This window comes from Colias croceus, chromosome 6 (assembly GCF_905220415.1).
Source record: "Colias croceus chromosome 6, ilColCroc2.1".
NCBI lineage: Eukaryota > Metazoa > Arthropoda > Insecta > Lepidoptera > Pieridae > Colias > Colias croceus.
In genome coordinates this window covers 7098923-7125394 of record NC_059542.1, presented here as the reverse complement: position 1 = coordinate 7125394, position 26472 = coordinate 7098923, and the positions used below count along the sequence as shown (strand labels likewise).

General features: G+C 34.5%; 2 protein-coding genes across 7 annotated transcripts in view; both read right to left on the bottom strand.

Moving 5' to 3' along the window:
* Positions 1–15090, bottom strand: part of LOC123692884 (PDZ and LIM domain protein Zasp) — a 36334-nt gene extending 21244 nt beyond the window's left edge. For 2 of the 6 annotated variants that reach the window (XM_045637723.1, XM_045637722.1), the window contains exons 1-2: positions 14882–15090; positions 2853–2957 (exon numbers count right to left, since the gene is read on the bottom strand). In XM_045637723.1, coding sequence (XP_045493679.1) covers positions 2853–2957 — 105 coding nt within the window. In that variant the 5' untranslated portion in view covers positions 14882–15090. The remainder of the gene's footprint in view (positions 1–2852; positions 2958–14881) is intronic. The other 4 variants (XM_045637724.1, XM_045637725.1, XM_045637726.1 and 1 more) reach the window with 4 other exon arrangements.
* Positions 15091–16665: 1575 nt separating this feature from the next.
* Positions 16666–25431, bottom strand: LOC123692533 (translocation protein SEC63 homolog). Its single transcript, XM_045637291.1, has 12 exons — positions 25218–25431; positions 24657–24988; positions 24292–24462; positions 23564–23770; positions 23007–23235; positions 22600–22893; positions 22364–22490; positions 21956–22224; positions 21273–21472; positions 19998–20163; positions 19298–19419; positions 16666–16819 (listed from the first exon to the last, which is right to left on the bottom strand). The coding sequence occupies exons 1-12, from the start codon at positions 25339–25341 to the stop codon at positions 16769–16771; spliced, it is 2292 nt and encodes a 763-aa protein (XP_045493247.1). The 5' UTR covers positions 25342–25431; the 3' UTR covers positions 16666–16768.
* Between the last annotated feature and the right edge of the window lie 1041 nt (positions 25432–26472).

Genomic DNA, 26472 nt, shown 5'->3' with positions numbered 1-26472 from the left:
ATAAATACATATAATTAATTTCTATGTAGGTCATAGGACATTTGTCTATCAGGGTAAGTAGAACCAGGAATAGGGAAACAATTTTTTTCCTGCAATTACACTCTGCCGATAGGTACAAATTATACTTATGCAAAGAAATTCACATAATCAATGTTTGAATTGTGACTTGGACAAGATTAAATCTTAATCCTTACTCTATTTTTTGCAGCAGACACCCACACATCTATCCAAGCCATTCATCAGAGATAAAAACGAACACGTTACCAACCGCTCCATTTAGTACACTTATAACATTAAATAAACAAAGCGGTTTCGTTATGATTAGGCATAACCATGCAGATCCGGGAATTAACAGTTCATTGAACTGTCAGAAAGGATAAAATATCCCATCAATGCTTAATGTGAGTATAAGTAACAAGGCATGCGAAAGTACCGCTACTTCGGATCATCATCATTACTTTTAAATAGTTTAACATTCTTAACATCGCGATCGATGTCAGTGTGGTTCTCGAGAATTAGGTTCCGATAAGTAACATAATGATATACATATTATAATTTACAATATGTACACGACGAGTACAATAAACCAACATATGACGCTCATTTATAATGTTTTGTATGCCACACAAAAAATCTAAAGAGAGTATTTTGTAGAGTGTCTTAACACATTCAAATATGCTAATTTGAACACGTTCATATTTGTTATGTGCGCTGTTAAATTAATGGAGATGTTGTCATTTAAAACGAATAAATCACTTATTTTTTCAATCAATGTTGAGTGTGTATAGATCCGAACGGTAATAGATTTTTCTGAATAGAATACTTCTAAGTGTGGGAGTGGGAAGTCAGATATAGGATCACAGAGTAATTTATTTTCTTTCCATATCAAACAGAATAAAGAATCTTACTGGAATCTTGAAAAAGTTCCATGGAACATATCCATTGTTCATGCATGAATATTAAAATTGTTTTATTTTCTCGAGTAGCTTTTACGTTGGGTATATGAACTTAACTGTACAAGTACTTTAACATGTAAACGACCTGGCTCTTAGTAATTTGCTCATCATCTTAAATATTCGCTGAATCTGCAAGCACGTTATTCGGTGCACCTTTCTCCATTTTTAAAGAATTTATTGCGCTACCTACCAGATGTCAGTTTTATTTTTGGTAGAATGTTTATAAGATGTTCACTGGATTGTATTGCTTCCTCTTTAAAATAGTTTTCTAGAGCTTTAACTTTCCTGTAACCTTTATTTTAATCTGATGTAGAACTTTACTTCTTCTTCTTTGTTTTCTTATCAAGAAAATTTCACTACTTTTAGGCATTATGTAACTTGACAATTGAGAGAGAATGAATAATGTTTGCATATATAAGGCATTTCTATTATATATTACAATAATTTTTAACTGTACTTTCAACAGTCATGGAAGTCTAGGTACCTATTCCTTATATAAAAAATAAAAACATTGAAATATGCCATTTCTGGAATATTATTGATATAGGTACTGTTTCGATTAAAATAACCTTTAGAATAAGCTTATAGATCACGAACATATCAAGGTGCAGGAATTTTTGAAAATCTGTCCTGTAGTTCGTGAGTATAATGCGTTCAAACAAACAAACTTAGTTCACTTTTCAGCTTTACATTATAGACTATAGAACCATAGAGGTATAGATAGTACCTATAGGTTGATTTATATTTTATGCAACAACTATACACGGGCTCTCTGAACTGCAGCGAACACAAACTAATATTAATCGACATACTCTCAATCAACGCCGTGTTTGCAGTTCTTACTTCTCATATAAACCTGAATGATCAGTCTCTAACTGCGCCAAATAGGCCGTTATTCATGAATTACGATGGAAGATAAATAATTTATTGCGTGTTATGCAAGGCTGACATGAGCGAATTCAATAAAGTTCTCATCTATATTTTATCACATCGGTTCATAATTAATTTTAGCTGGTTGAAAATTGTGACTGTATTTATTAGCATGTAGAAATTTAAAATGTAAACTTTGATTGATGATAATCACCTATAGTTATACTTAACTGTAGTAGTTAAATGCAAAAGATTTAAAACAATTAATATTAAAAATTCTATATCAACCTTGCCTTGATTTAGTACAAGTGATGCAACAACATCAACGAGGTCACCTAACAGTTAATGAGTGGTAAAAGCTCCTTTGGATAACTAATCACCCACTTAAATAGTAACTGGAAGTTGATAAAACGTGACAAATGTTTAAACAAAACGGTTTCTTTCACATAAAAAAACAATACTCAATAGTGTGCTATCGCTTGTAGCGGATTTTAGGCACCCACATAAGTTAAATAAAATAAGTCTCTTTTGGGAAAAATATAAATTCTAAACCATGGCTATGCTGTGAACATAAAATATACCTAAAGAACTAAACTTGGAACTTAGTTACGTCGGTAGGTATATTAATTTTCCTTCTTTTATCTGTATACAGTATAATTGAATTATTTTCAATTATGAGTAATGTGTTTATTGTAAATGCATAACGTTTAGTTCCAAGAATTACTGTGGTGTTTCTTTTGATATAACATATTAAACCTAATATGAGGTGTCTGCTTTTATGTCGTCTCGACGGCGACGCTTCGATCGGTCGATAGCCGCGTGTGGGCGAATGAATACACATTAGCAAAGTTACTTTGGAAATTACTGTCACATAATTAAATTATACATTTTCAAATGTGCATAACAACTATTGTAAAGGATAGATATTCCTGTAGTTGCCACTACATTGAAATAAAGAATAATCTGATTCTCCTTCATCTTCATTCAATTTGTTCTTATGAAAATAATGTGTATTGTTTAGTTTACCTTTTGTACGACGAGAGGCGTTCCGAAGTCCTTGCCGCCTTGCAGCCTGAAGCCCAGTGGCTGCTGATCGGACTTGTTCAAACGCACAGATATTAACTGTGCCATCTGAAAGCATAACATTTCATACATATTTGTGTATTTAAATTTTTAAATATTTTACCATTTAATACCTATAGATAGGGAGGCGAGGTAGCTAAATGGCGTAATTCAACGGCGTCGTCGAGACTTATCAAAATCGAAAGAGAAAATAATTTCGAAAAGAAAAGCTTCTATGGTAAAAACCATTTTAGCGGTGGGTTTGGCGTGTACGGATTTTCAAAAATGTAAAAAAAAAACAGTTACTTGGGCATTCTCGAGCGCGTCAGATATTCATACTACGTATGCCCCAAGTGCCTCTGATAACAACGGTATACTAATCTGCCGGTTTGCGTGGTGGGGCTAGGCATATAAATTCATCAAAAATGCACAAAAAAAAAATTTACTCGAGCGCGTCAGATTTTCGGAAGGGGTGTTAAGTAGGCCCCAAGGAAGCTCCCCTTAAAAAAACTGACGATTACGGCATGACGATAAGTTACGATGAATTTTTGAAAATGCAGAAAAAAAAAGTCCTTTTGAAATACTCGAGCGCGTCAGATTTTCATAGGGGAGGTTTATCTCGGTAGGTATCCTGAAAGCATATTTTCTTAATCTGACAAAAATGTTGGTGGGTTCTCTTAATCTGACCGAAAAAGGTTTGTGGGTTTCTTTTTTTTTATCACCGTTATTTCATATCAATTTTTCTTAACACCCTCAGTTTTCGAGATATACTCAAAAAACCGGGAGTTTGAGTTTTTATGATGCTTCAAGTAAAAAAAGGTTTAAATTTGGAAAAAAATGAAAAGAGCCCTTTTTTTGTAAAATAAAATTACCTTTTTTGTTTATTTTTTGGAAAAAGTAAAGTTCGCGACATATATGCTGCAACGCGTTTTTCCGAAGACGAAATGGCTCCTCCAGACTTCCGGTCATGCGGAAACCGGCAGATTTTGTATTTTTAGTAAGTTTTAGATTATATTCTTCAAAATAAAAATAAAAACAACCGCGCTCGAGAATGCCGGATTAACGTTTTTTTTTTACAAGTTCGCGACCCTATAACTCGGCGGCGTCAAGGACTTATGGTCAGATTAGTTAAATTTAGTCTTAAAACACTAAAATCAACCCCCAATATCTTAATCTGACGCGCTCGAGTATTTCAGACTATCGATTTATTTTTACTAATCTGATCGTCTATCCTAGGCGCGCGTCACTACATATAGAGCTAAATAGTTAACAAGGTTGTTCTATTAGGTCTAAGGTATCTCTCATATCTTAAACTGCCACGCTCGAGTATTACAGAAAATTTCCCTCTTCGCCTCCCTATCTACTACATCGAATTTAAAAATGAAATCTCTCGGAATCGATGCGAATTTTTAAATGGTTTAAGATTAAGACCCATTTAAATGCAAAGAAAATTGACAGAACAATAGAAAACCGTTTTTTAAATTTCCCCTTCATGATAATGTAATAAACCTTACATTTACGTGTCTGGACGTTCATGGAGGATGCAGCCTTGTAAAATTCTAATATTGTATACGCAACTACTGTACGCCAAGATAAAAAATATATTATAATATTGTTGGCGTGCTTGGCATTTGATTGACCTAATTGAAGATTTATTTTCACTCAGGCATAGCTTCACTGACCGCACTCAGCGTATTCGGACATTGCGGTCTATTTTATCTCGCGGAAGATCTTCTGCGATTCAAAAGACATTAGTGAAAGGCTGAGAGCAAAACTTTCGTTTAGATTCGTTACAAGGAACAAACAATAACCTAATCATTTATCAATTTTTGAACGTTGATTTCTCCTTACGGCACTATTTTTTGATAAAGCAAGTTTTGATAGAGTTAGGTAGAGTACCTAATGATAACAAACGCAAGCAGGAGCAGACAAAGCATACCGTGGAAAGGAAACTTAGGGTAAATGAAGATTGATGCCGGGCTCGGATGGTAAACTTTTTATTTTTTTGAGAATCAACATATTTTTCTTCCTATACATCGTTCACCACCAACGACCGTTTTAATTTCAATAACTTACAGACCTGAACAGTTGTCACACAATATTGCAGGCACACAAAATCATATTGATTTGTGTCAAAAACTTTGCAGTGAAAAGTCTACCAGATAAGATGCTTAACGTTATTCACAAACCGTGAAGCAACCACGTCGACAAAAGTGCATAAGTTTATCGAAGTCCCACGAAAAACAAAAACCATACTAGATACTGGTTGTGCGAGCGACGAGCATGAAATGCAAAATACTTTTTATTTCTACCTTGCATTAATGTGTTAAGATTGTACTGTGTGACATGCCTTGGCCATTGCAGCGCCACCAATCAAAAGGTCGTGGCACTCTTCAGTCGACACACGCATCTCATCAATTCAATACACAATAAAAAACGATAAAGGCAAAGTAAGTAGTTTCTTACTACTAATGAGATACTATTCATTTGAATGCTGTATTGGCTACAAAAGGTGTATATAAACAAACGAGGATAAAAGGGGATAATAACGAATGTTGGCGCTGAATATACCTAGTTACCTACTGAAAATGAAAAGAAAAGAAAATATAATATGTAATACAGTTGTTATCTTAAAATATATCATATACAAAACCTTTATTACTTTATATACTACTACATGTCAGTGGTAGGTAGGTAATATGGTTATTGTTTGGTTATTGTTGTCATTTTCAGCGTACAATGTCGTTTCCCGGCCTTCGCTCGTGATTGACGGTCATGTTCTTGTTTTATCTTAAGAATGCAATCTATGAAATTATTATTATAGCACAAAACTATGCCATCTTATCTAAATAGGTATATTTGTACACATGTCTTCAATTTTAGTTCAAAATATAATACAAACCAAATCTTGCAAACTCTACGCACTATCTATAGTCTATACTCTATAGCATTTTGGATCCAAATATTTTTTATATTGGGAATTGGGATGTATGTTTGCTTTTCTTTTAAGAAAGCATGTCTCGGTTCTCACGTTACATATTTTTTCCTTCATAGATAATAGATATCCATTCAATAATCTAATGCTGTGACCTCATCTCAAAGAGAAACGAAAGTAATGGTAAAGGCCCTAGGGGTCAGAGGAATCAACAAACAAACCAGTGACGAAACAGTATCTTCCGAAACCGATGACTTGTACGATTTCTTCAATAGTTCTACGTAACACTTCCGTGAACTATCGATGTCCACATCGGCCGGTGGTATGTGTTTAATTTTACCGGATTGTTAGTCATGCACCATTCAATGACGTCACGCACATGAGTAAGAAGGAAGGTACCTATGACAAAACATCTCAACGGCACAAAAAATGTATAAATTAGTTCATACTGAGATTTTGATTTTATTTATTGAATGGTTGTTTAGTTAATATAATTAAAGAATAATTAACGTTATTATTAAAAATACTTTCCTCTCCATAAGATGCTACGTTTTTGTAAAGAATTTATTACAAAACATAAAATGGGAATGATACTGCCGTCCTCAAAACACAATGCGATTTTAAATTTTTAAATCCTATATTATGCGCGTTTTATCGGTTGTTACTGTAATCGTATATTTTATGAATACCTATATGGATGTGACATTGGCAAAACATCTCAAAGTTAATGTCGACTCCGTTTGACTTAAAATAGATTTTTTGGCAAACGTTGACAAAGTAGGCAGTTGCAGATTTAGCAAGCACGAATAATGTTCTACGAGTAGGTGTTAAAATAAATATTTGCACCTGCGCACAGAGCAAAGTTCCGTTGCAAAGACGTTATCGAAACATAAACCACCAAACATCCCATGGTAGGCGACAGAAATACGAAATACAATATATTGGCGAATGAACTGTGAACAATAAATAAACCCGCTGATATAGAGCTGATGTCATTGTTACTCCTTTGATTGCAACGTATGACGAGCTTATTTGCCCAGCTGTGGCCTTCTGAGGTCGCTCTATTGTTCCCTCGATGTACGCTCATACAGACTCAAGTCAAGCCAAAGAATAAATGAAATGGAATCGCTTTCACTGTTTCGATGCCGCCCAGCTTGTTACATTGGGTTGCGTATGAGACAAACGCATATTGCATGCCAGAGTCCAGTCGCGGTGTCGCAAGCGTTGGCGTCAGCTGCACTCGAATATTCAAAGGTAACAGCAACGTGGCGCCATCCAAATTACACTCTGTTTATCATATCACAAGGGACGCTAATAGGCAATTCATATTTAAGTATTGCAATTATATAAATTCAATAATCGAATAGAAATAAGAAGAAAATCGTCTTGTTATGAAAAAAAAAAATAGTTTAAATAGATTATTTCCGGCATTTTCACAGGTTTTAATTCCACATCTTCAAACTATGAGCAGTAATTAGATACGACCAACAGCCCGTGTGTTTGATACGAATGATAAAAAACTATAAACACTACTACTTAAATAAAATTAGGATAATACTATGATAATATTGACTTCAAATTGATTCTGTTTATTGAATGTTATAATGTCTAAATGCATTTAATTACAAGTGAAAAAATAGGTTAACCACTAACATTGAATTATATAGGTACAAGATATTTTGAATTCAGTTTAAAAATATGCACGAAACTAGTTTCAGATAATTTATATTTTCTCAGTCAGCATTATCACGACCTCGCGGTATTTCTGTATCCGTGGGCGGCGACGTAAACTTGGCACTTCTCGAGCGTCACCGGATCGTCCGCTCAGACTCAAGCTCCCCGTAAAATTAGTTGGGAATTTTATATTATCGTTGGATAACTAATTGTGTAACGCTATGTTAATGTCAATAACCCTCAAAAAGCAATGAAAGGACCTTGGTGACTGGGTATATAAAGAGCAGTTGCGAAACTATTGGCCGACATCCATTTTACGACGGACGTTGCTCGGACGCATCACTGATAACACTGTACCTACTGAAATGATTAACCCTGTTTATATATCTCATTTATCTCAATGTTAGTTCCTGTTGATAAATTCCACTGGAACTTATCGATCGGGTAAAGTAAACACTTAGTGTTAACTAATATCCACGCAATATTAAAAAATCGTGTAACCTAAAACGATTGCATACGATTGGGCATATTATTTGTATTCCGTTAAAAACTAAAAGAATAAATTGAAAAGTAAACGACGCTATTAAAATACTATTAACACCTACCATACAATAAATTACTTGAATAAATGGAACGTAACATTGAATGGATCACAAAACACAGCAATGACGTGAACGAAGTCGCAAGCAAAAGCTAGTCAATGAATTTAATTATAGATACCGTGCGTCAAAGAATTTACAACTAGTGAATGAACACGGTTTCGCTCGTGTAGCGTAAACGTAATACATACACGTAACGCCGACGATCAAAACAATGCGGAATCTGAATGGTATGAACTATAAACACTTGTAATAATCGTAGTAACTAGGTAGGTACTAGGACTACAAATATTCTCTAGGTAACCTGGTGTCGTATTTTGTGCCGTAGCCATTCTTTAATTTTTTTTACACTAGTAACACATTCTGAATCCTCAATCATTTTGAAAATCTGACACGTTTTCTTCTTTCGCCTAGAAATGGATTTGAACGTAGGAATATAAGTTTAACTTAACTTAAAATAAAGTAAATATTAGGTATATCTTGATAACGAATAATTTGCCTAACAACCAAAACCTAGTTTTTGATTTTCACTAAAATTTATTCCAGTTCTAACTTACTCTAATAAAGAGCATTTAAAAAGCTTCTTTATATGTAGGGCTAACACGCATGTAAATTTGATTAAACCCTACTTATTCTCATATTTTTCAATTTTTACATATTTAATGATTTCGTTTTAAATTATTTGAGATTTGAATATGAGATAAGATATACTTAATCGCAAAACAATAACAAACAAAATTCAATTTAATGTGATTAAATGATATCCTAATTTTCCATAGAAAAAAATCTGAGAAAATTAGACCGTATGTTACCTTCTGGCGAATTCACTATTGAAGGTTCTTATTGACTTTACGACTTTTTCTTGATAGAAACCGGTTAAACAGGCCTTTATGAAGCCAAAAAACTATATACATAGTTTTGTTTTATAATATTATAACAATTGTGAACAAATTATCCAAAGTTGCGTATCCAAGTGATGGGTCACTGATGATGTCATTGTTCATGCGGGTAGTGGTGCATGTAATATTTTACATTCACATTATTGTTCCAGGCGGAGAGTTGGCTATGAGCAAAACGGATGTGCACGATTGATCCCGGTGCCATATTGGCATGTTTATGAATGGCACGCTCAACTAAACTCTCCTTATTCACCCATTGACTTCGTCTGCTACGTGATAAACGACGACAATTATTTAACAATACTTCTATTATATTTAATTGAAAGGTTCAAAATCAAAAGCTGATATCGGAAAAAATATTTGCGTGTTAAAAATAACATCAAATAGCTATATCATAACAAAGCAACAGTGGGTTAGAGGGCTATGTTACAGTTATGAGTAATGTAAACCCTGACCAACCGACCTCTGAGTCATCAACAGATTCATATGGTAACGAAAAAAATAAATAAAAGTGATCCCTTTGTGTTCGACTAGCGAGCTGGAAGTTATCGTCTCAAAGGTATAAAAGTCATTGTTACCTAAATATCGGGTGGGTTTACTGGAATGGTCTGAAATGAAACCTTTCAAAGGTTGCAAGAAAAAACGTGTACCTACCTACGTTAATACTGTGTACAGGTGATGTTATTACAGAGACTTAAATGGGGTGAATTAACAGGGTTAAATATAAATTATAAACCCTATTGAGATACGATATACCTACTATAAATTTAACACATTGAGCCCCAAGCGGCCGGATCGGTCCCAGACACAATAGATTTTCTATTGTGTCTGTGGTTCCGGGGCCTGAGTTACTACAGTGAATAGCTAGGGTACCAAGGGTAATGAATAATGACCATAATTAATTAAATAATAATTATAAAAATTTACTTAGAAATTATAACGCATTTTTAACCGACTTCAAAAAAAGGAGGAGGTTATCAATTCGGCCGGTATGTTTTTTTTTTATGTATGTACACCGATTACTCCGAGGTTTCTGAACCGATTTACGTGATTCTTGTTCGATGCGGGATGGTGTCGAATTGGTCCCATAAAAATTTTATTCGGATAGGTTCAGTAGTTTTTATTTTATGAGCATTTTTGTCTGTATTTGTAAATGTTGCAAGTGCAAGTTTGAAGTCGGTTGTTTTTAACGCAGTTATCACTTGTCTTCATCCATAAAGTATTTACTCTTTAATTTATAAAATATGTTGTAATACTCGCGTCTTAAAATCAAACACAAGAAAATACAAATTTATTTTTAAGTGACAACTTAAAAATAGTAATTACTAACTATGTACATGGACCAATTTAGCTGCTATAATAGGTATTTTAGATGATGTAAAGGAAATAGGAATGCATTTGCGTCTTTTCCTTAATCAGAAATCAAGTTAACATATCCGATAAGGGATCTTGACTATTTAATGTAAATAAAACATCTAGCTAATCAATGAGTCATTGCAGATATCACGAAGATTCTGACAATACGTGGAATGTTAAATATATGATAATAATAATTTCAATCAATTGTTTTAGGTATTAATTATTTTTTGACGCAATGAGCAATGACGACGAATTATTTTGTTTTTACTTCTTATTATAGGAAGATTAAAATTAGTAGATCATAATATGCATATAAAAATAATACATAGTACATAATAATACATATATGAAGTAGGTACCCTGTGCCTTCCTAGACATGATAAATGATAATATTATAACATAACAATTATCTAGCAGTATCTAAATATTTGATATTTATATACCTATGTAGTTACAGCTAGGCGAAGAAAATTGAAAAGAACAAAAAAATAAGTTTTATATATTTTTGTGTGTAGCCATCCCTGTAGGAAAATTCATCAATACAGGTCTGAAGGATCCTACTATAAATTCCAATGTAAATCAATCTTACAATTTTCTATGGATACTTGTTATCGTGTTTCTATTGTCTCACGTGCCGTGTTGTTTTTCACTAAACAATCATTGTCACGGTCTGACTTACCTAAAGTTCTCACTCCTCACTTATCATCTTGGATAGCATCCAAAATTAATAAAACTAATGTGATTTTTATTATCTTCATATCTTATTTTACTATGACAATAACCAATGTTATTGTCGAAGTATTAATATTACGTTTGATATTAATTCATGAATGAAAGCCTTTTTAATGTTAACTATGCCTTCCTATCATACCATGTGTAGAAGGAAAAATAATAGGATCAAAAATTAAATTAGATCCAAAATATACAGGGTGTCCCACTATTGGTATACTAAGCACGAAGGAACTTGTAGTCCGAGCGCCGCCGAGACGAACGTCAAAACGCCAAGGAATAGAATACGCTATCGATAGAAATTGACATAAGCGTATGATGTTTTGCCTAAGGATTCGGTCACCCTACCAACGACAACGACGACCACCAAGAAAATTTTCATCCAGTCGCAATTAATAAAATTGTGCAAAACACAATTAAAAATGAAATTTAAGAATTTCCTGTCGTATTGGTGTTTGGAAAAAAAAATTTTGAGATCAATGGATAAACAAACAGGTTTTTCATAGAAACGGTGGCTCCTGGAAAAAAATGTATTTAACCTTTTTTATAGATAATTAGATGATCTACAATTTTGGTTCAGGTAATTTTATGATAAACTTACCATCTCGGCGAAAATCGCAAAAAAAACATATTTATTTTAATAATTGACCTCGAAATTTTTTATTTCCGAGTACTAGAATGACGGGAGATTTTAATATTGATTTTGAACAAATTTCGGCAAGATTGGTATTTTGGTCGTGGTCGTCGTCGTCTTTGGTAGTGTGACCGAACCATTACCAAAATGTCATGAGCTTATGTCAATAATTAGCGTTAGCAGTTTCTATTCCATGGCGTTACGTACGTTTGTCTAAAGGCCCTGGGGCCTTAGACAAACGTACGTAACGCCATGGAATAGAAACTGCTAACGCTAATTATTGACATAAGCTCATGACATTTTGGTAATGGTTCGATCACACTACCAACGACGCAGACGACCACGACCAAAGTTCCAATCTTGCCGAAATTTGTTCAAAATCAATATTAAAATCTCTCGTCATTCTGGTACTCAGGAATAAAAAAATTCGAGGTCAATTAATAAAAAGAAATAGGGTTTTTTGCGATTTTCGCCGAGACGGTAAGTTTATCATACAATCACCTGAACCAAAATTGTATATAATCTAATTATCTATAAAAAAGGTTAAATACATTTTTTTCTAGGAGCCACCGTTTCTATGAAAAACCTGTTTGTTTATCCATTGATCTCAATTTTTTTTTTCTAAACACCAATACGACAGGAAATTCTTAAATTTCATTTTTAATTGTGTTTTGCACAATTTTATTTAATTGCGACTGGATGAAAATTTTGTTCGTGGTCGTCGTTGTCGTTGGTAGGGTGACCGAATCCTTATGCAAAACATCATACGCTTATGTCAATTTCTATCGATAGCGTATTCTATTCCTTGGCGTTTTGCCGTTTGGCTAAGGCCCCAGTCCTTGCATACCTACTACTGGTATGCAGGACTACAAGTTAAAAATACGCAAAAAATTTTTTGCTAAATTTTTCCTTAAATTTCATGTTTTCTTCTCTAGCTTCGCGCAGCCGGGTTAGAACGCTTCGCTAATGTGAGCATTTTGTCTATGAAAACATAATCTTGGCAAAGTTGGGCGGGTTGCTTGTTAGGGGTGTACAGAAAGAGTTTTAAGAATTCATCTATTTAAAAAAAAAAAGCATTTGGAATTTTTTAAGTATTTTTAACATACTCAGCGTATGCAAAACTATAACCTCCATTGAGCTTAGAATACCGACGGTGGGACACCCTGTATACGTATTACGTAGGTATGTACCCAGCTACTTTTTAAAAAGTAGGCATTCCATGTTAGCTTAAATGTAGTTTAATGCGTTAGATTCATAACGTGAAATTATTGACCCTAAAACTGGGTTAATCATTAATGGTTTTATAATGTCTTACAATAATTGAGATACCTAGATCAAAGGCAACGTCGCGGTCGTTGATTATTCGTAAAAATACGAGATCGAATATGTTTTGCATATAGGTAAGGCAAATCCAGCATATACCTACATAACAATACAGACTTATACTAGAATTTAATTCGTTTGCCAAGAGAGTTTATTACCATACCTATTCCAAAGTTTCCATGAAGATAAGAAGGTTCTACACAAAATGCATAATGCGATACCACATTAAAATAACTACGCAGTAACGATTCTGTGAGGTAATTACCATATTAAAGATATGAAGCGTATTTTCTAAAGGAACTATCAACGAGTATGTATACGGCTTCTAAAGTACTAGGTATAATATTTATAAACTTATAGCATCATTAATTTGCATTTCCCATTTCCTTATAGGTAAATTCCTTTGTTTAAGCAGGCGATAACAAAGGACGAAATATTATCATTCTCCCATTACTACTATCTATGGTTTACGTTTATGTAAGGTAATGGTGGTCGTGTTGATTGGCATATGTTATGGTATAAAACTAAATTTAGCTGAAGAAAAAAATGGTTTTGAATGTTCTTTGAAGATCAAAGGGCTTGCAAGATTCAACGTTTTAAAATTCCCTTTAGTTTGGGCCGTTGCACTCTGGCTTGGGACTCGTCTAACCGGCCCGCTATCAGTCCGTGGTTCGATTCATCGCGCAGCAACCCATAGTCAACGTTGGGATATCACCAATCGTAACTACAGGCTATATTCAAACCGTGAAAACCGCCAACTTTACATAGACTATAAGTTAAGATGTAGTATAAGCATTATATTAATATTAAAGACACGGCGAATCCAATTCCATAATATTTTCATGAACAGAATAATCCATAACTTGCATTGGTTGATTTTAATATCACACACATTTTTAAATACATTTGATTAATACCTAGGTATCCATTATCATAATCTGAATGTTTCGATTTTGTAACAAAATGACTAGGATTTTAATAAGTTACCTACATAATTGAAATTTTAAATTAAATAAGTAACTACCTATAAAATGAATAAAATATATTGTCACGTCCTCGTAGAAAAGGGTTGTACAATAATGTAGCAATTGGATAGGTAAACGTACGTGATTATGTCTATCACAGATATGTATTTGTAAATAAGTATGTATTACCTATTTGATAGGATGACCTTTTGCACATAATTAATAATTATCTGGGTAATAAATATTATTATTTATTCTGTGGACTGTGAATACCTAGGCAAGTGTGAGTTTTGTAATTTAATAAGTCTTGTCTGCTCCTGTTTCATAATTGCCAATTAGATTCACATTGTACCTAGGTGCCAACACAAATTTTATCGTAAATCAGTAAACCATACAATTGACTCACTGCCCACGACTTTCGGACCAATAAGCGCTTATGCAATATTCCTGGTTTAGGGACCAGTTCTAGTTTGTCAGAATCTTATCACATTTGCCCTACTGTAAATATTTCCGTTTTGCTATTTATCATGTTGCTAAATTATTGTTTTATTAGCTGTAATTTTAATGAGATTTAATATTTTATTCATTATGTTTGTAAACGTTAGTCACTGGTTTTGTGTAAGTATAAATAAAGGAAAACCCATAACTCCGAATGTCTAATTAAGTATTTTTTAATAGGTAAAAAATTTGCGAACCCTGAAAAAAATGAAACAAAACATGATCTCATATTTCTCATTTTTTCCGCAACGGGGTCCCAATTTAGCACGTTACCAACGCTATCGATTCCGAGAAACAGCTGTTTATTTTAAAACCGCGATGCGGTAATACAATATTCGCGGGCATCTTCATCGCAAGGTACATCTCGAGGATACTCACGTCGGCGGCGAATACTACGTCGATCGGAAAATTCTTCACTCGGCACTGTCAATCACTGGTTCAAAACACGGCGCGCGACGGTTTCCAAATAGGCGATCGCGCTCGCGAGATATATTTAGAGCGTAATACGACACCGGGCGTGAGTGTCGGTCGTTCGGTCGTGGGTCTGTTGTGAGATTCGGCGCGCGAGTGCACGGCAGCGCTGGCCGGCGAGCGAGCGCCCCGCGCCCTCCGCCGCCACCACACCGCCACCACACCGCCGCGCCACCGCGCGCCGCGCCGCCAGCGAGGACGATACCCTCGCTGCGGCCCTCCACCACACAGTACACCCCAACCCGACCCTTTGTTGTTCTTCAATAGAACAACTCATTCGACACTACAGTATACTTGACACATTAGACCATCGGTCATCACCTCTTGGTCGACGTCGATAGGGATTTGCATTGCTTTAGTCTTTCAAAATCTAATATGTATAGTGATCTTAAGAATATTTACTGCAAGGATATCACAATTCTATAAAATCATAATGCACTTTATTGTTTTGAAATAATGATTAATTGTTAATTAAGTGGAATGTTTCCCTTAGTTAAATTTAATCGTGTAAGTAATTTAAATCTCATCTCAAAATATGGTTAATTCATATATTTAGTCTAAAAGGTATGTCCTTACATATTATCTATCATACCTTTATGAAGAGTAAGTTTTACTGCAATTGCAATTTCTTGCACGTTTCGAACAGCACTCTAAGGGTCAACTCACACCAAAAGAGCGGCGAAGCGCAGCGCAGCGCGACGAAGCGCGGAGTAGCGGAGGCCCGCGACTTCTCGAGCATTCCAGCGACTTCTCGAGCAGTCGCGGGAATCCGCGCGCCTTCCCGCGATGAATTCACGGGTCGCTCTTTGCGCAGTTCGAATGCTCGCGCGCACAGACGCGTGCGGGGAGCGGGCGCGAGGGGCGGGATATTGCCAGCGGCCGCTCGCGAATGCTCGAGCATTCTCTGGAATTCCCGCGACTTCTCGCGCAGTCGCACGGTCCGTCCGCTGGAATTCCACGGAATTCCAGCGGCGCCGCGGGCATCCGCGCGACTCGTTCGAGCTTCTCATGCGATAATGAGTATTATAGTAATGAAAATAAAGTTAAAATTCATATGACACGGAAACTGCGCTCCGCTTCGCCGCGCTTCGACGCTCTTTTGGTGTGAGTTGACCCTAAGGGTCAACTCACACCAAAAGAGCGGCGAAGCGCGGAGAAGCGGAGGCCCGCGACTTCTCGAGCATTCCAGCGACTTCTCGAGCAGTCGCGGGAATCCGCGCGCCTTCCCGCGATGAATTCACGGGTCGCTCTTTGCGCAGTTCGAATGCTCGCGCGCACAGACGCGTGCGGGGAGCGGGCGCGAGGGGCGGGATATTGCCAGCGGCCGCTCGCGAATGCTCGAGCATTCTCTGGAATTCCCGCGACTTCTCGCGCAGTCGCACGGTCCGTCCGCTGGAATTCCACGGAATTCCAGCGGCGCCGCGGGCATCCGCGCGACTCGTTCGAGCTTCTCATGCGATAATGAGTATTATAGTAATGAAAATAAAGTTAAAATTCATATGACACGGAAACTGCGCTCCGCTTCGCCGCGCTTCGACGCTCTTTTGGTGTGAGTTGACCCTAAGTGTTATCGAAATGGACAGCGACCCCGTCACTAAGCTCCACCATTAGCACCGTTGTAAACATCCATATGGTACCTTTTAAAACCATTAAAGCCCAACACGTTACTAAGTAAGGATAATAAAACAATGTTTGAATATAAAAGATACTATATTCATTCGCTCTCAAACCATACAACAATAAATGCCGTGTACACCTCATTAAAAACTCTATAAAAATAACTTAATATTTAATTTACTCTTCCTCGACCTCGTCATCTGTTGTGAATTCACTCTCGTTGCCTCCCTGTTGAACAGAAAATACCCATTAAGTTAAACAAATATGCTAAAATGTTTGATTAAGTATGCAGTTGAATTTTAAATGCCATTGTCGTCTACCGCAGTCCGCAACTCGAAGACAATAAGAAAACAAGAGAAATTAGTTTCCGCGCTACCGTTAGCCGATGCGGATATTGATATATTTAGACCCTTACTGTTTTAGTAAACACAGAAACGGAACACATTTTTCCTTCCGAATCCCGCTAAATACTTATATAAACTTTTTAAGATAATATTTGTTAACTGATCAAATTGACCTGGTAATATTTTATAAGATTTTGTCCATAAAAAGATATACTAATATTCGATATTTCCAGAAAAACATTGTAGTCATAATATTATACACTAGATTTCCGCCCGCGGCTTCGCCCGCGTTTGCAAAGGAAAACCCGCATAGTCCCCGTTCCCGTGGGATTTCCGGGATAAAAACTATCCTATGTGTTAATCCAAGTTACCCTCTATATGTGTGCTAAATTTCATTGTAATCGGTTCAGTAGTTTTTACGTGAAAGAGTAACAAACATCCATACATCCATACATCCATACAAACTTTCGCCTTTATAATATATATTAGATATTAGATATTAGAATATTAGATATTATACATGTGTGACAATTTCACAACTTAACTGTAATTAAGTTCTTGGAATATTGTTGGAAAGTAATGATTCTACTTGTAAAATTGTTCTTATTGGGAATCCCTATACATATTTAGGTATAAATAATCAAAATATGTACTTCTTCCTGCAGGGGTTTTAAATGTTGCTTTTATACGTTATGAATAAGTTTTTCTCTTGTATAACCCAAGAGCTTAAGGTGTAAGACCAAGGAGGTCGTTATAAATTATATAAATGAAATTAAAAAAAAATAAACGAATTTCAATTAAAACACGGTACTGACACATAAAAGCGCTCGCGTTGCGCTTGGATTGAGGTCCTCGTGACTCACTAATTACGAAAAATCGAGTTTTGTCATTTGTTTATGACGATAATTATTCGATTACAAAATAGCGGAATACTTGTTTTGAATAAGACCATTAAGTCGCAATAAGAAACGCGTTGAATAATATGTTACCACAAAGTCTCAGAATTTCTTATTTATGTAAAGGTATCACATTATTGACACAATAATATTAAATATGAATGGAGATGAGACTTCTAAAGCTTTCAACAATTTTATTAAAATTATTCCACCCATTTAGCATAACAAAACAATTTAAATTCTTTTCTTAATTAAATGGAGTTAGATATGTAACTAATTTTAAAATTTATTTGCTTTACGAAGTCCAGTTATTTGGGTCATTTCCGTAAACAAATAAATATAACAAATCGAATGCGCGATGTTCGCATCCGACGTTTTGTATACAAATTACATATATTATGTACCTCCTTCAATAAAATGAGACGAAAATAAAAATTACAATTTTAGCAACTTAATATGCTGGCAATACTTAACTCATATTTTTTTGTTTTTTAGTACTTCGTAGAAGGTCCATCTAATGAGTTATCTTACGCAGTAAATTAGAAAGAAAGCTGTAATTATTAAAACTTTCTCTGTGTAACACATACATACATATGCATATTATTTTTAAGAAATTTAATATATTACAAAATACTCACAACGATTTTATCAAGTAAAAAACATAAAGCAATAAAAACAGTGGCTGCTATAGTCCTTTTCACCTATGATGATTCCTGTGACACTTCATCGTGTTCCAAATTACGTATTTTATGTTTAAAACGCCAAAATAATTTTAGTGCTTAATATTTTTATTTTATGGCGGCATTATTACCAAAAATATAAAAATGAAACATCTTAAGCTTATAAATCAAAAACAGTATTGTTTAGTTTAATATAATGAAAAATAAAATAAAATAACACAAAAAAATAATACCTACGCTATTCGTGTACATGAAATGGATCGTTGAAAAATCATAGAGTTGGAAAATCATATAATCGGCGCCCATCTCGTGATCGTTTGTCAATCGAGTCAATCGTCTGTACGAGTGCGTCAGCCTTGTATACAAGTTGCATTTTTAATTTTTATATTGATACATTACGTGGTATTCTGTTATTGTTACTAATTGTTATTGTTGACTCTTTGTTGCTGTTGTTTGCTAAGTTTCCTTAGTTAATTGTTGGCGAAATGCCGAAAAAACTAATTTTGGTACTTTATTCAAATCGATTTAATTTCCATATAAAATATTATCGATTATCGGAAAAAATTGATACGATTTTAATAAAGACATCTCTACACGTGTCAAAAATCGATGTGTCACAGAAATCATCTTAGGTGGAAAGGACTATAAAAATTGCTAAACGCAACACGTCACTAGCATGGCGCGCATATCGATGACGCAATCGACAAGATTCTTTTTTCAAAAATGGACACAGCTAAAAAAAGTTTTTTACTTTTAAAAAAAGTGTAAAAATGGCCAGTGTCCTACCTGGTCGTTGTTATCCGTGTCGGAGTCGCTAAGGTCCCACTGCGGGTGCTCAGCGGGCACTGCGGCCGCCTCCTTCACGTCCAGCTTCATGTCCTGCTGCTGGTCCATACCGATGTATGAATCTGGCGGGAGGGGGATTATTATAATTCGTGTTAAGCTATTGCATAGCTTCTATCGCGGGCCTTGAGCGCGGGGACCGAATCCAGAAATTCCGTAACGAAAAACCTCACGCTCCCCACTCCGACGGGCGGAGGTGTGGCTTGAAGGCATAGCATGCAATAGCCTTACCGCGGCAGTCCCCGAGTGCCACACGTATTTTTTTTTATGTGAACAATTTTATTGATATTTTAAAGTTGACTTAGGGACTAGGGTGCTTTGGGTTTAATATAGAAGCTGTACGAATCGGGCGAAAAAGGAAATAAGTGACTTTTTTACATAATAGTTTCTAATTTCTAGGATATGAATTCAGTAATGGTTGATAAAAAAAATTTAATATCTTTCTGGCTTGTAGGTACAAGTAACAAAAGGTATAAACCGAAATTGTATGGGATTTTTTTTTCTTATTTAACTGTTTCACACAATATTGAATTATCTAAACTAAATATCTTCTACTCTTTCTTTCTTCGAATACCGAAACTGTAACCAAACGACGAATTATCTGCAAAATCATTTTAATGTACGAAAATCATAAAGCTAATACCAGAACGGAGGCAGCACGCGAGCGTGTAGAGGCCGGGCCAGCGCGGCGCCGTGAAGCGCAGCTGCAGCTCGTGCGAGTCGACGAGCGCAGTCACGTGCGCCGGCGCGGTGAGCAGCGTGTGCGACTTGCGGTCGCAGATGTAGCACCACCAGAACTCTTGCTTCTCCTACACCGTACGCGTTTTAGATTAGATTATTTTAGATATTTCTTATTTTTTACAATAAGGGAATATTTTACATCCATTTTAAAATATAGGTATACGATAAAAATCATTATCTAGACACGCGGCAGCGTGTCAAGCCGAGTTCAAGCGAAGAGAACTGGCGAGCAGCAGCCGTGTGTATATTTACACGAACCATTTCGAGCCACTTTTCACCCCCTTATAACTCAAAAACTATTTAAGTTAAATAAACCAAATTTGGTACATATCAAGAGGACCTCAAGATAAACAAGAACCTTAAATTTCATAAATACAGATTAAACAGTTGCGTAGATATTAATATCCAAAAATCGCAATTTTTAAGACTGACTGACTTATTTGATGAGGCTAGTTTTTAGAACCTCACAAAATATAAACAATATGTAAAACTAGCCTCATCAAATTATGGGGTTCAATAGGTCATTAGTTGTTTGCTTTATGAAAATAATTATATTATTCAAATTAGTAGAGTTTTCAGTCAACCTAAGAACTTAAGTAATACATCTTTGTAAATAAATGTCTGGACTGTCTGCAGAACTTGGCACACATTTAGATCTCATTTCTTTTTTTGGCAAATTAAGTCAAATCAAATTATGGGGTTCAATAGGTCATTAGTTGTTTGCTTTATGAAAATAATTATATTATTCAAATTAGTAGAGTTTTCAGTCAACCTAAGAACTTAAGTAATACATCTTTGTAAATAAATGTCTGGACTGTCTGCAGAACTTGGCACACATTTAGATCTCATTTCTTTTTTTGGCAAATTAAGTCAACGATTGAACTCAGCTACAATTTTTACATTTATGTTTTTGGTGGGATTGTTTTTAAGTGAAAACTTATTTAGCCGCGTTTATCACTTCTAAGGAAAATTGTATAATTTCGTTTCACCAAAATGCTGATGTTCTGAATGTTAAAATTTGAGTATTACTTACTTTACTTATTAATTACTTTTTCTTCTTATTTATTCAATAATTTTAATTCAAATAAAAAATTTTATGCGAAACTTTTCGTCTTTCAATGAAATTTAGCACAAACTACGTCAAATATTAAATCTAGTTTCCAATTTTAACACTTACCAACGGGAAGTACGGGCAGTGCACGGGGTGCGAGCTCTTGGACCTGCCCTCGAGCCGCTCGCGCTTCTGCAGGCGCTTCTGGAACTTCTCCCACTGGTCGTCGTCGTCGTCCACCGCGGACGACTTGTCGCGCGACTCGTTGTCCGACGCGTCGCTGTGCGTGCCCGACTCGTCGGAGCTGCCCGCTTCGGATTCTTCGCCTGTGTAAGATTGTAGGCGTTTTCATTGTGTTCAATGTAATCAAGTTAAAATTTTATTTGGGTTTTCAGTTGTGAGATGAGATCGAAAGTATTTTTTTATCAATAGTGTGTGAATAAACGTTCATACCTTCATTGTACACTTAATACAATGAAGGTATGAACGTTTATTTCATTAAATTTCTTTTGGAAGTGACCTTAAAACGCATAATTGTGTAACGCTATTGACTACACGATTATACAGGGAAGGCAGGATAAAATACTCGTCGAAACTATGCAATAAATTAAATAACTTAAATTTGAAAATAATAGATTAACATATAAATTAATGCTTTCAATTCTATATCTTCATATTAAACAATAAAATATTATCAATTACGAATAAAATACAAAGGTTCTACTCTTATATGTGTCGCAACGTAAATACTTAATAGCGTATCCTAATGACCAACAAAAACTGTAAAATATTTATCAACTCATACATACCATCCTCATCCTTTTTCTTTGGTTCCTTCTTCTTTACATCGGCTGGCGGTGGGGAGGGCGGCACAGGGGCGGCAGGCGCCGCTTTCACCTGTTGCTTAGCAACCGGTTTTTTTGTTTTTTTAACCGGCTTCTTGCCTTGTTTCATCCACACCGGCCGTTTGGGGGCCGCGTCCTTCTTGTCGTTCTTTTCATTCTTTTCGGTCTTATCGTTCTTATCGTTCTTGTCATTCTCGCCGTTTTCACCCGCGCCCGCGCCGTCTTCCTCGTCCCTAGTTGTTGAAATTAGTATTTCATTTAGTAATGTAAAATGATTATATATTATGTAAGGTACATAAATTAAAAATATTCATGGTATGGTATTAGATTGCTACTTTCTCCTATTATTGAGTATAAAATATGTAGACTTACTTTATATTATTCTTCTCTTTTATAGTAGTATCTCCGAAAAGTTCTTTCATATTAGTTCTTTGTAGGAGTACAGTTACTGTTACAATAGCTCCTGCTGTTACAACCGTTGAATTTTCATCATCAATTACTGCAATAATGAATAAATATTATTTGTATACTTAATTTTTATTTTTTATTTAAACAAATGTTTTACAGTAACAATATGAAATTTTATTATAATTTATTCAATAACTTACCTTCAGTGTTTACTTGGAAATGAATATAAGGCATATTTCCTAAGACTTTCATGACATCATCATATTGTTTATCATTTAAAAACCGTAGCACCTGTCTTCTCTCTTCACCTGGCAATTGTGCGAGTTGTAACAGAGACTTTATATGCTTCTTTCTGTTTGTGAAATACTTTAAGTGATCTTCGGTGATGTACGGTAATTGTAATAGAGGTGATTTGTACTCCCAAAGACCCTGCACTATTGTTGGGGACATTTTCATACAATTTTCGATTGTTTCAATTGTTGGTAGGCGAGGGACTAAAAAGAGCAGACAATAAAAATATTAGTTGAAATATTTTATATAAATCTGAATTTCAAATATTATTATTACACATACATCACATCAATTATTTATAATCAATTATACTCACTTCTTCTAGCGTATGCTAATGCAATAAGTTGATTAACACAATTGACCATCTCCACAATGAGATCGGGACATCTAGACACAATATACCGTCGGTCAGCTTCCAGCGTCTCCTCAGGAAGCTTCATTCGTGACAAATGCGCATGTAGTAACGCACGAGCTTTCACACTGTAGGGCCGGCACAACGGTTGTTCTTTATTTTTTTCTCCTAAATTTGGCAGGTCTCGTAGCAGCTACAATGTACATTGGATAAGTTATAAATTAAATTTTTTAATAATTTTCAGTTACGAAAATCAGATCCATGCAATTTTTTTTTTTTTTTCGAAAAATTTTATAACTACATTTTTACTAGACTAAACCATATTTTAAAGCAAAACATGATTTGTAATAAGCAATTATGACTATTAAAATATTCACCTTTAATAGTAGGTATCAACTTCATTGATCACTACAGATATATATTTTATACTTAAGTGTTTCAATTTATAGAAACTAAAATGCATCTAAGAATAAAAGCCTATACTAAAACATGAATTACAGGCAGAATTTTGAAATACTTACAGCAGGCACTTCTTCATTATCTGTACTCCTCTCAATAATTTCAGAATTATGTCTACGGTCAAACTCACAAGAAGCAGCAAGAATCATAAGAGCCCTTTTGAGCGGCATAGATGGTGTTTTATGACAGAAATAAAAATACATTTGAGTTGTATCAAGTAAAACTTGCTCTCCTGAATATCTAATAGACCGATACCACCAAGTACCAACCTAAAACAAAATATTATATTATTATAGATAATTAATATTAATAAAAATAATAAAGTATTATAAAATAGTTTTCATAATCATTACTAATAAACATTAAACAAATATTCAAAAAAAAATATATTGATTAAACTTTAGATTTGTTTTGATTATGGTAGTATCAAGCCTGTAGAAGTAATGTTGCCGAGTCATTTTCCTTGTCTGAATAATATGATTAATGATCAAGACAAATAAAATAAATATAAAATGTCATTCTGCTTTAAATCAATGATTTAAAAAAAACTTTACTTTTAGTTTAATATCTAAATACATTTTTGTTGCTTTGAATAATTATAATTAAGAAAATTGTATTTAAGTATGTAAATTAGAAAATTACAAAACTGCATTCATTTAAAAGTACAAGTATTTATGGTACAACTGTAAAATTTTACAATTGAATAAGTATTACAAGACAATAAAAGAATAAGAGTAATACAGTAAAAAGGTAAAATTATAAAAGAAACAAAAATTGGTTTGAAACTTACAGCTGTTGGTAAGGCCACCATGAACACAAGAGCGTAAAGCCCCAGCACCCACACACTGTTCTCCTTCTCCACAATCCAACTCGGCAAAGCAATACCAAAACTCATTGCCCCCGGCCCATCTGGATTACCATACTTCTCCCAGTTTCTCCTAGCCTCATCATCTGTTAGAGCCTGAAATTATTCATACTTACACATTTTATATTTTTAAAAATAAATACTGCATTATTGTTGGTAAATCTCAATGCAAATTTCATACATGAACATTAATGCAAATTTTATCAGTGTAAATAATTGATTTCCTCAATAATAAATTTATATTTCAAGTCAATATTAAAATAACAGTCATTTGAATCCTTAATACTTACTTGATAAGCCTTTGTTAGTCTCATAAAAGCTTTCTCATCACCAGTCTCCTTATCAGGATGCAGGATAAGTGACTGCTTACGATATGACTTCTTAATTTCTGCTTGAGTTGCACCAGGTGGTAAACCCAAGATGTCATATGGATCAAAATTGGACATTTCATAATCAAACTGTGATACTTTAACTGCTAAAAATCCTAATAGCACCCATCCGGACACTATGGCTAACATTACAAAGAAATTTTTAACATTTTTATAAGGTTGTGATTGTTCTATAATTATTCTTTTCTTTAAACAACCCGGACATTGACATTGTTCTGCTAATTTGACTGGATCTGAAAAAAAAACCAATATAACATTCAAATTTACGTTTAGTTTAAATTATGAATCACTACATGGTACAAGTACAGTAATTGAAACATAACTGTACTTGTACCATGTAGTGATTCTCAAAAATGAATGAAATCACGTATGATATGTACATAAATTTATTGATTTTAAAATAGTATACATTTAGGAATACAATATTTACTTAGAAATACTCAATATTTTATAAAACTTTACCTTCTTTTCGCTTTCTTGGCCAGTAGTAAAATGTCGCTGGAATCAATATTAATGCAAGAAACGATAAAACAAAATAGAAGAATGTCGAGCCGCTTTCATCATATTCAAATTTTTGTCCTCCCATTATTAATAATGTACATTTACATTATTTTCTTTCATACATACATTGGATTCAGCTGACACCACACAACATGAACTTGTGACAATTTAACAACCTGACGTGTCATTTCAGCAATATTTCAGCCATTTTTTTTTTTTTTTTCTATTATTTACATGTCTAGAAGACCGCTCATTAGTAATTTGATCAATTTCCTAAGAATAATATAATTATATATAAAATATATATTTTACTCAAAATTAAATTTTGAGTAAAAATTTGATACAATTTACAATTAGCAAATAAAAAATTCATTGGCACTTCAACCTAAAAATTACTACTTAGATCATTTTTTTTATTACATATTTAAAATCATATTTGCTCGGGCTCAAGGTAGGGCAACAATAGGTCAGTAGGTCTTCGAACCTCGAACCACCTTCGAACCTCAAATGCCGGCGGCACGGCCGGCGGCCGGCATTTGCGATGGCATTTTGATGGCATTTGCGATGGCAATAGGCGTAGAAAAGTCTTACGCCGATATTTCGGAAACTATCCACTATAAGGCAAAAGTTAATTTTTTAAACGACTTCAAAAAAAGGAGGAGATTATCAATTCGGCCGGTATGTTTTTTTTTATGTATGTACACCGATTACTCCGAGGTTTCTGAACCGATTTACGTGATTCTTTTTTTGTTCGATGCGGGATGGTGTCGAATTGGTCCCATAAAATTTTTTATTTATTTATTTATTTTATTTATTACTCTTTAATAAAACTATACACCAAACATGGGAAACTTATTACTAATTTATACAAAACAAAGAACAGTACAGTTTATTAGGCGGCCTTATCTTAAGCCTACCTTATCTTATAAGAATTAAAATGCATTTTAAAATCATTTAATTGTTTGATTCACATTATTTTACTTACGGAGACTTGGATAAAATCGAAAGCCGAAGCAGATTTATTAGAAATACCTAATTATATTCATATTTACAATATCCGAACTGGAAGCTTGGGTGGTGGCATATCTATATATATTCACGATAATATTAAATTTAAAATAAAGGAAACTGTTTATAAACAGGGAAATCATTTTTTATTTATAGAACTCATTAAGTTTTCTATGTTAATTGGCTTAGTGTACAAACCCCCTAGTTC

Excerpts from the sequence above, each read along its gene's own strand:
- LOC123692533 (XM_045637291.1), bottom strand. The coding sequence starts at position 25,341 with ATGGGAGGACAAAAATTTGAATATGATGAAAGCGGCTCGACATTCTTC. Across the intron at positions 20,164-21,272 it reads ACTGCCCGTACTTCCCGTTG|GAGAAGCAAGAGTTCTGGTG; the intron begins GTAAGTGTTAAA and ends CGTACGGTGTAG. Across the intron at positions 16,820-19,297 it reads ACACGGATAACAACGACCAG|GGAGGCAACGAGAGTGAATT; the intron begins GTAGGACACTGG and ends TCTGTTCAACAG.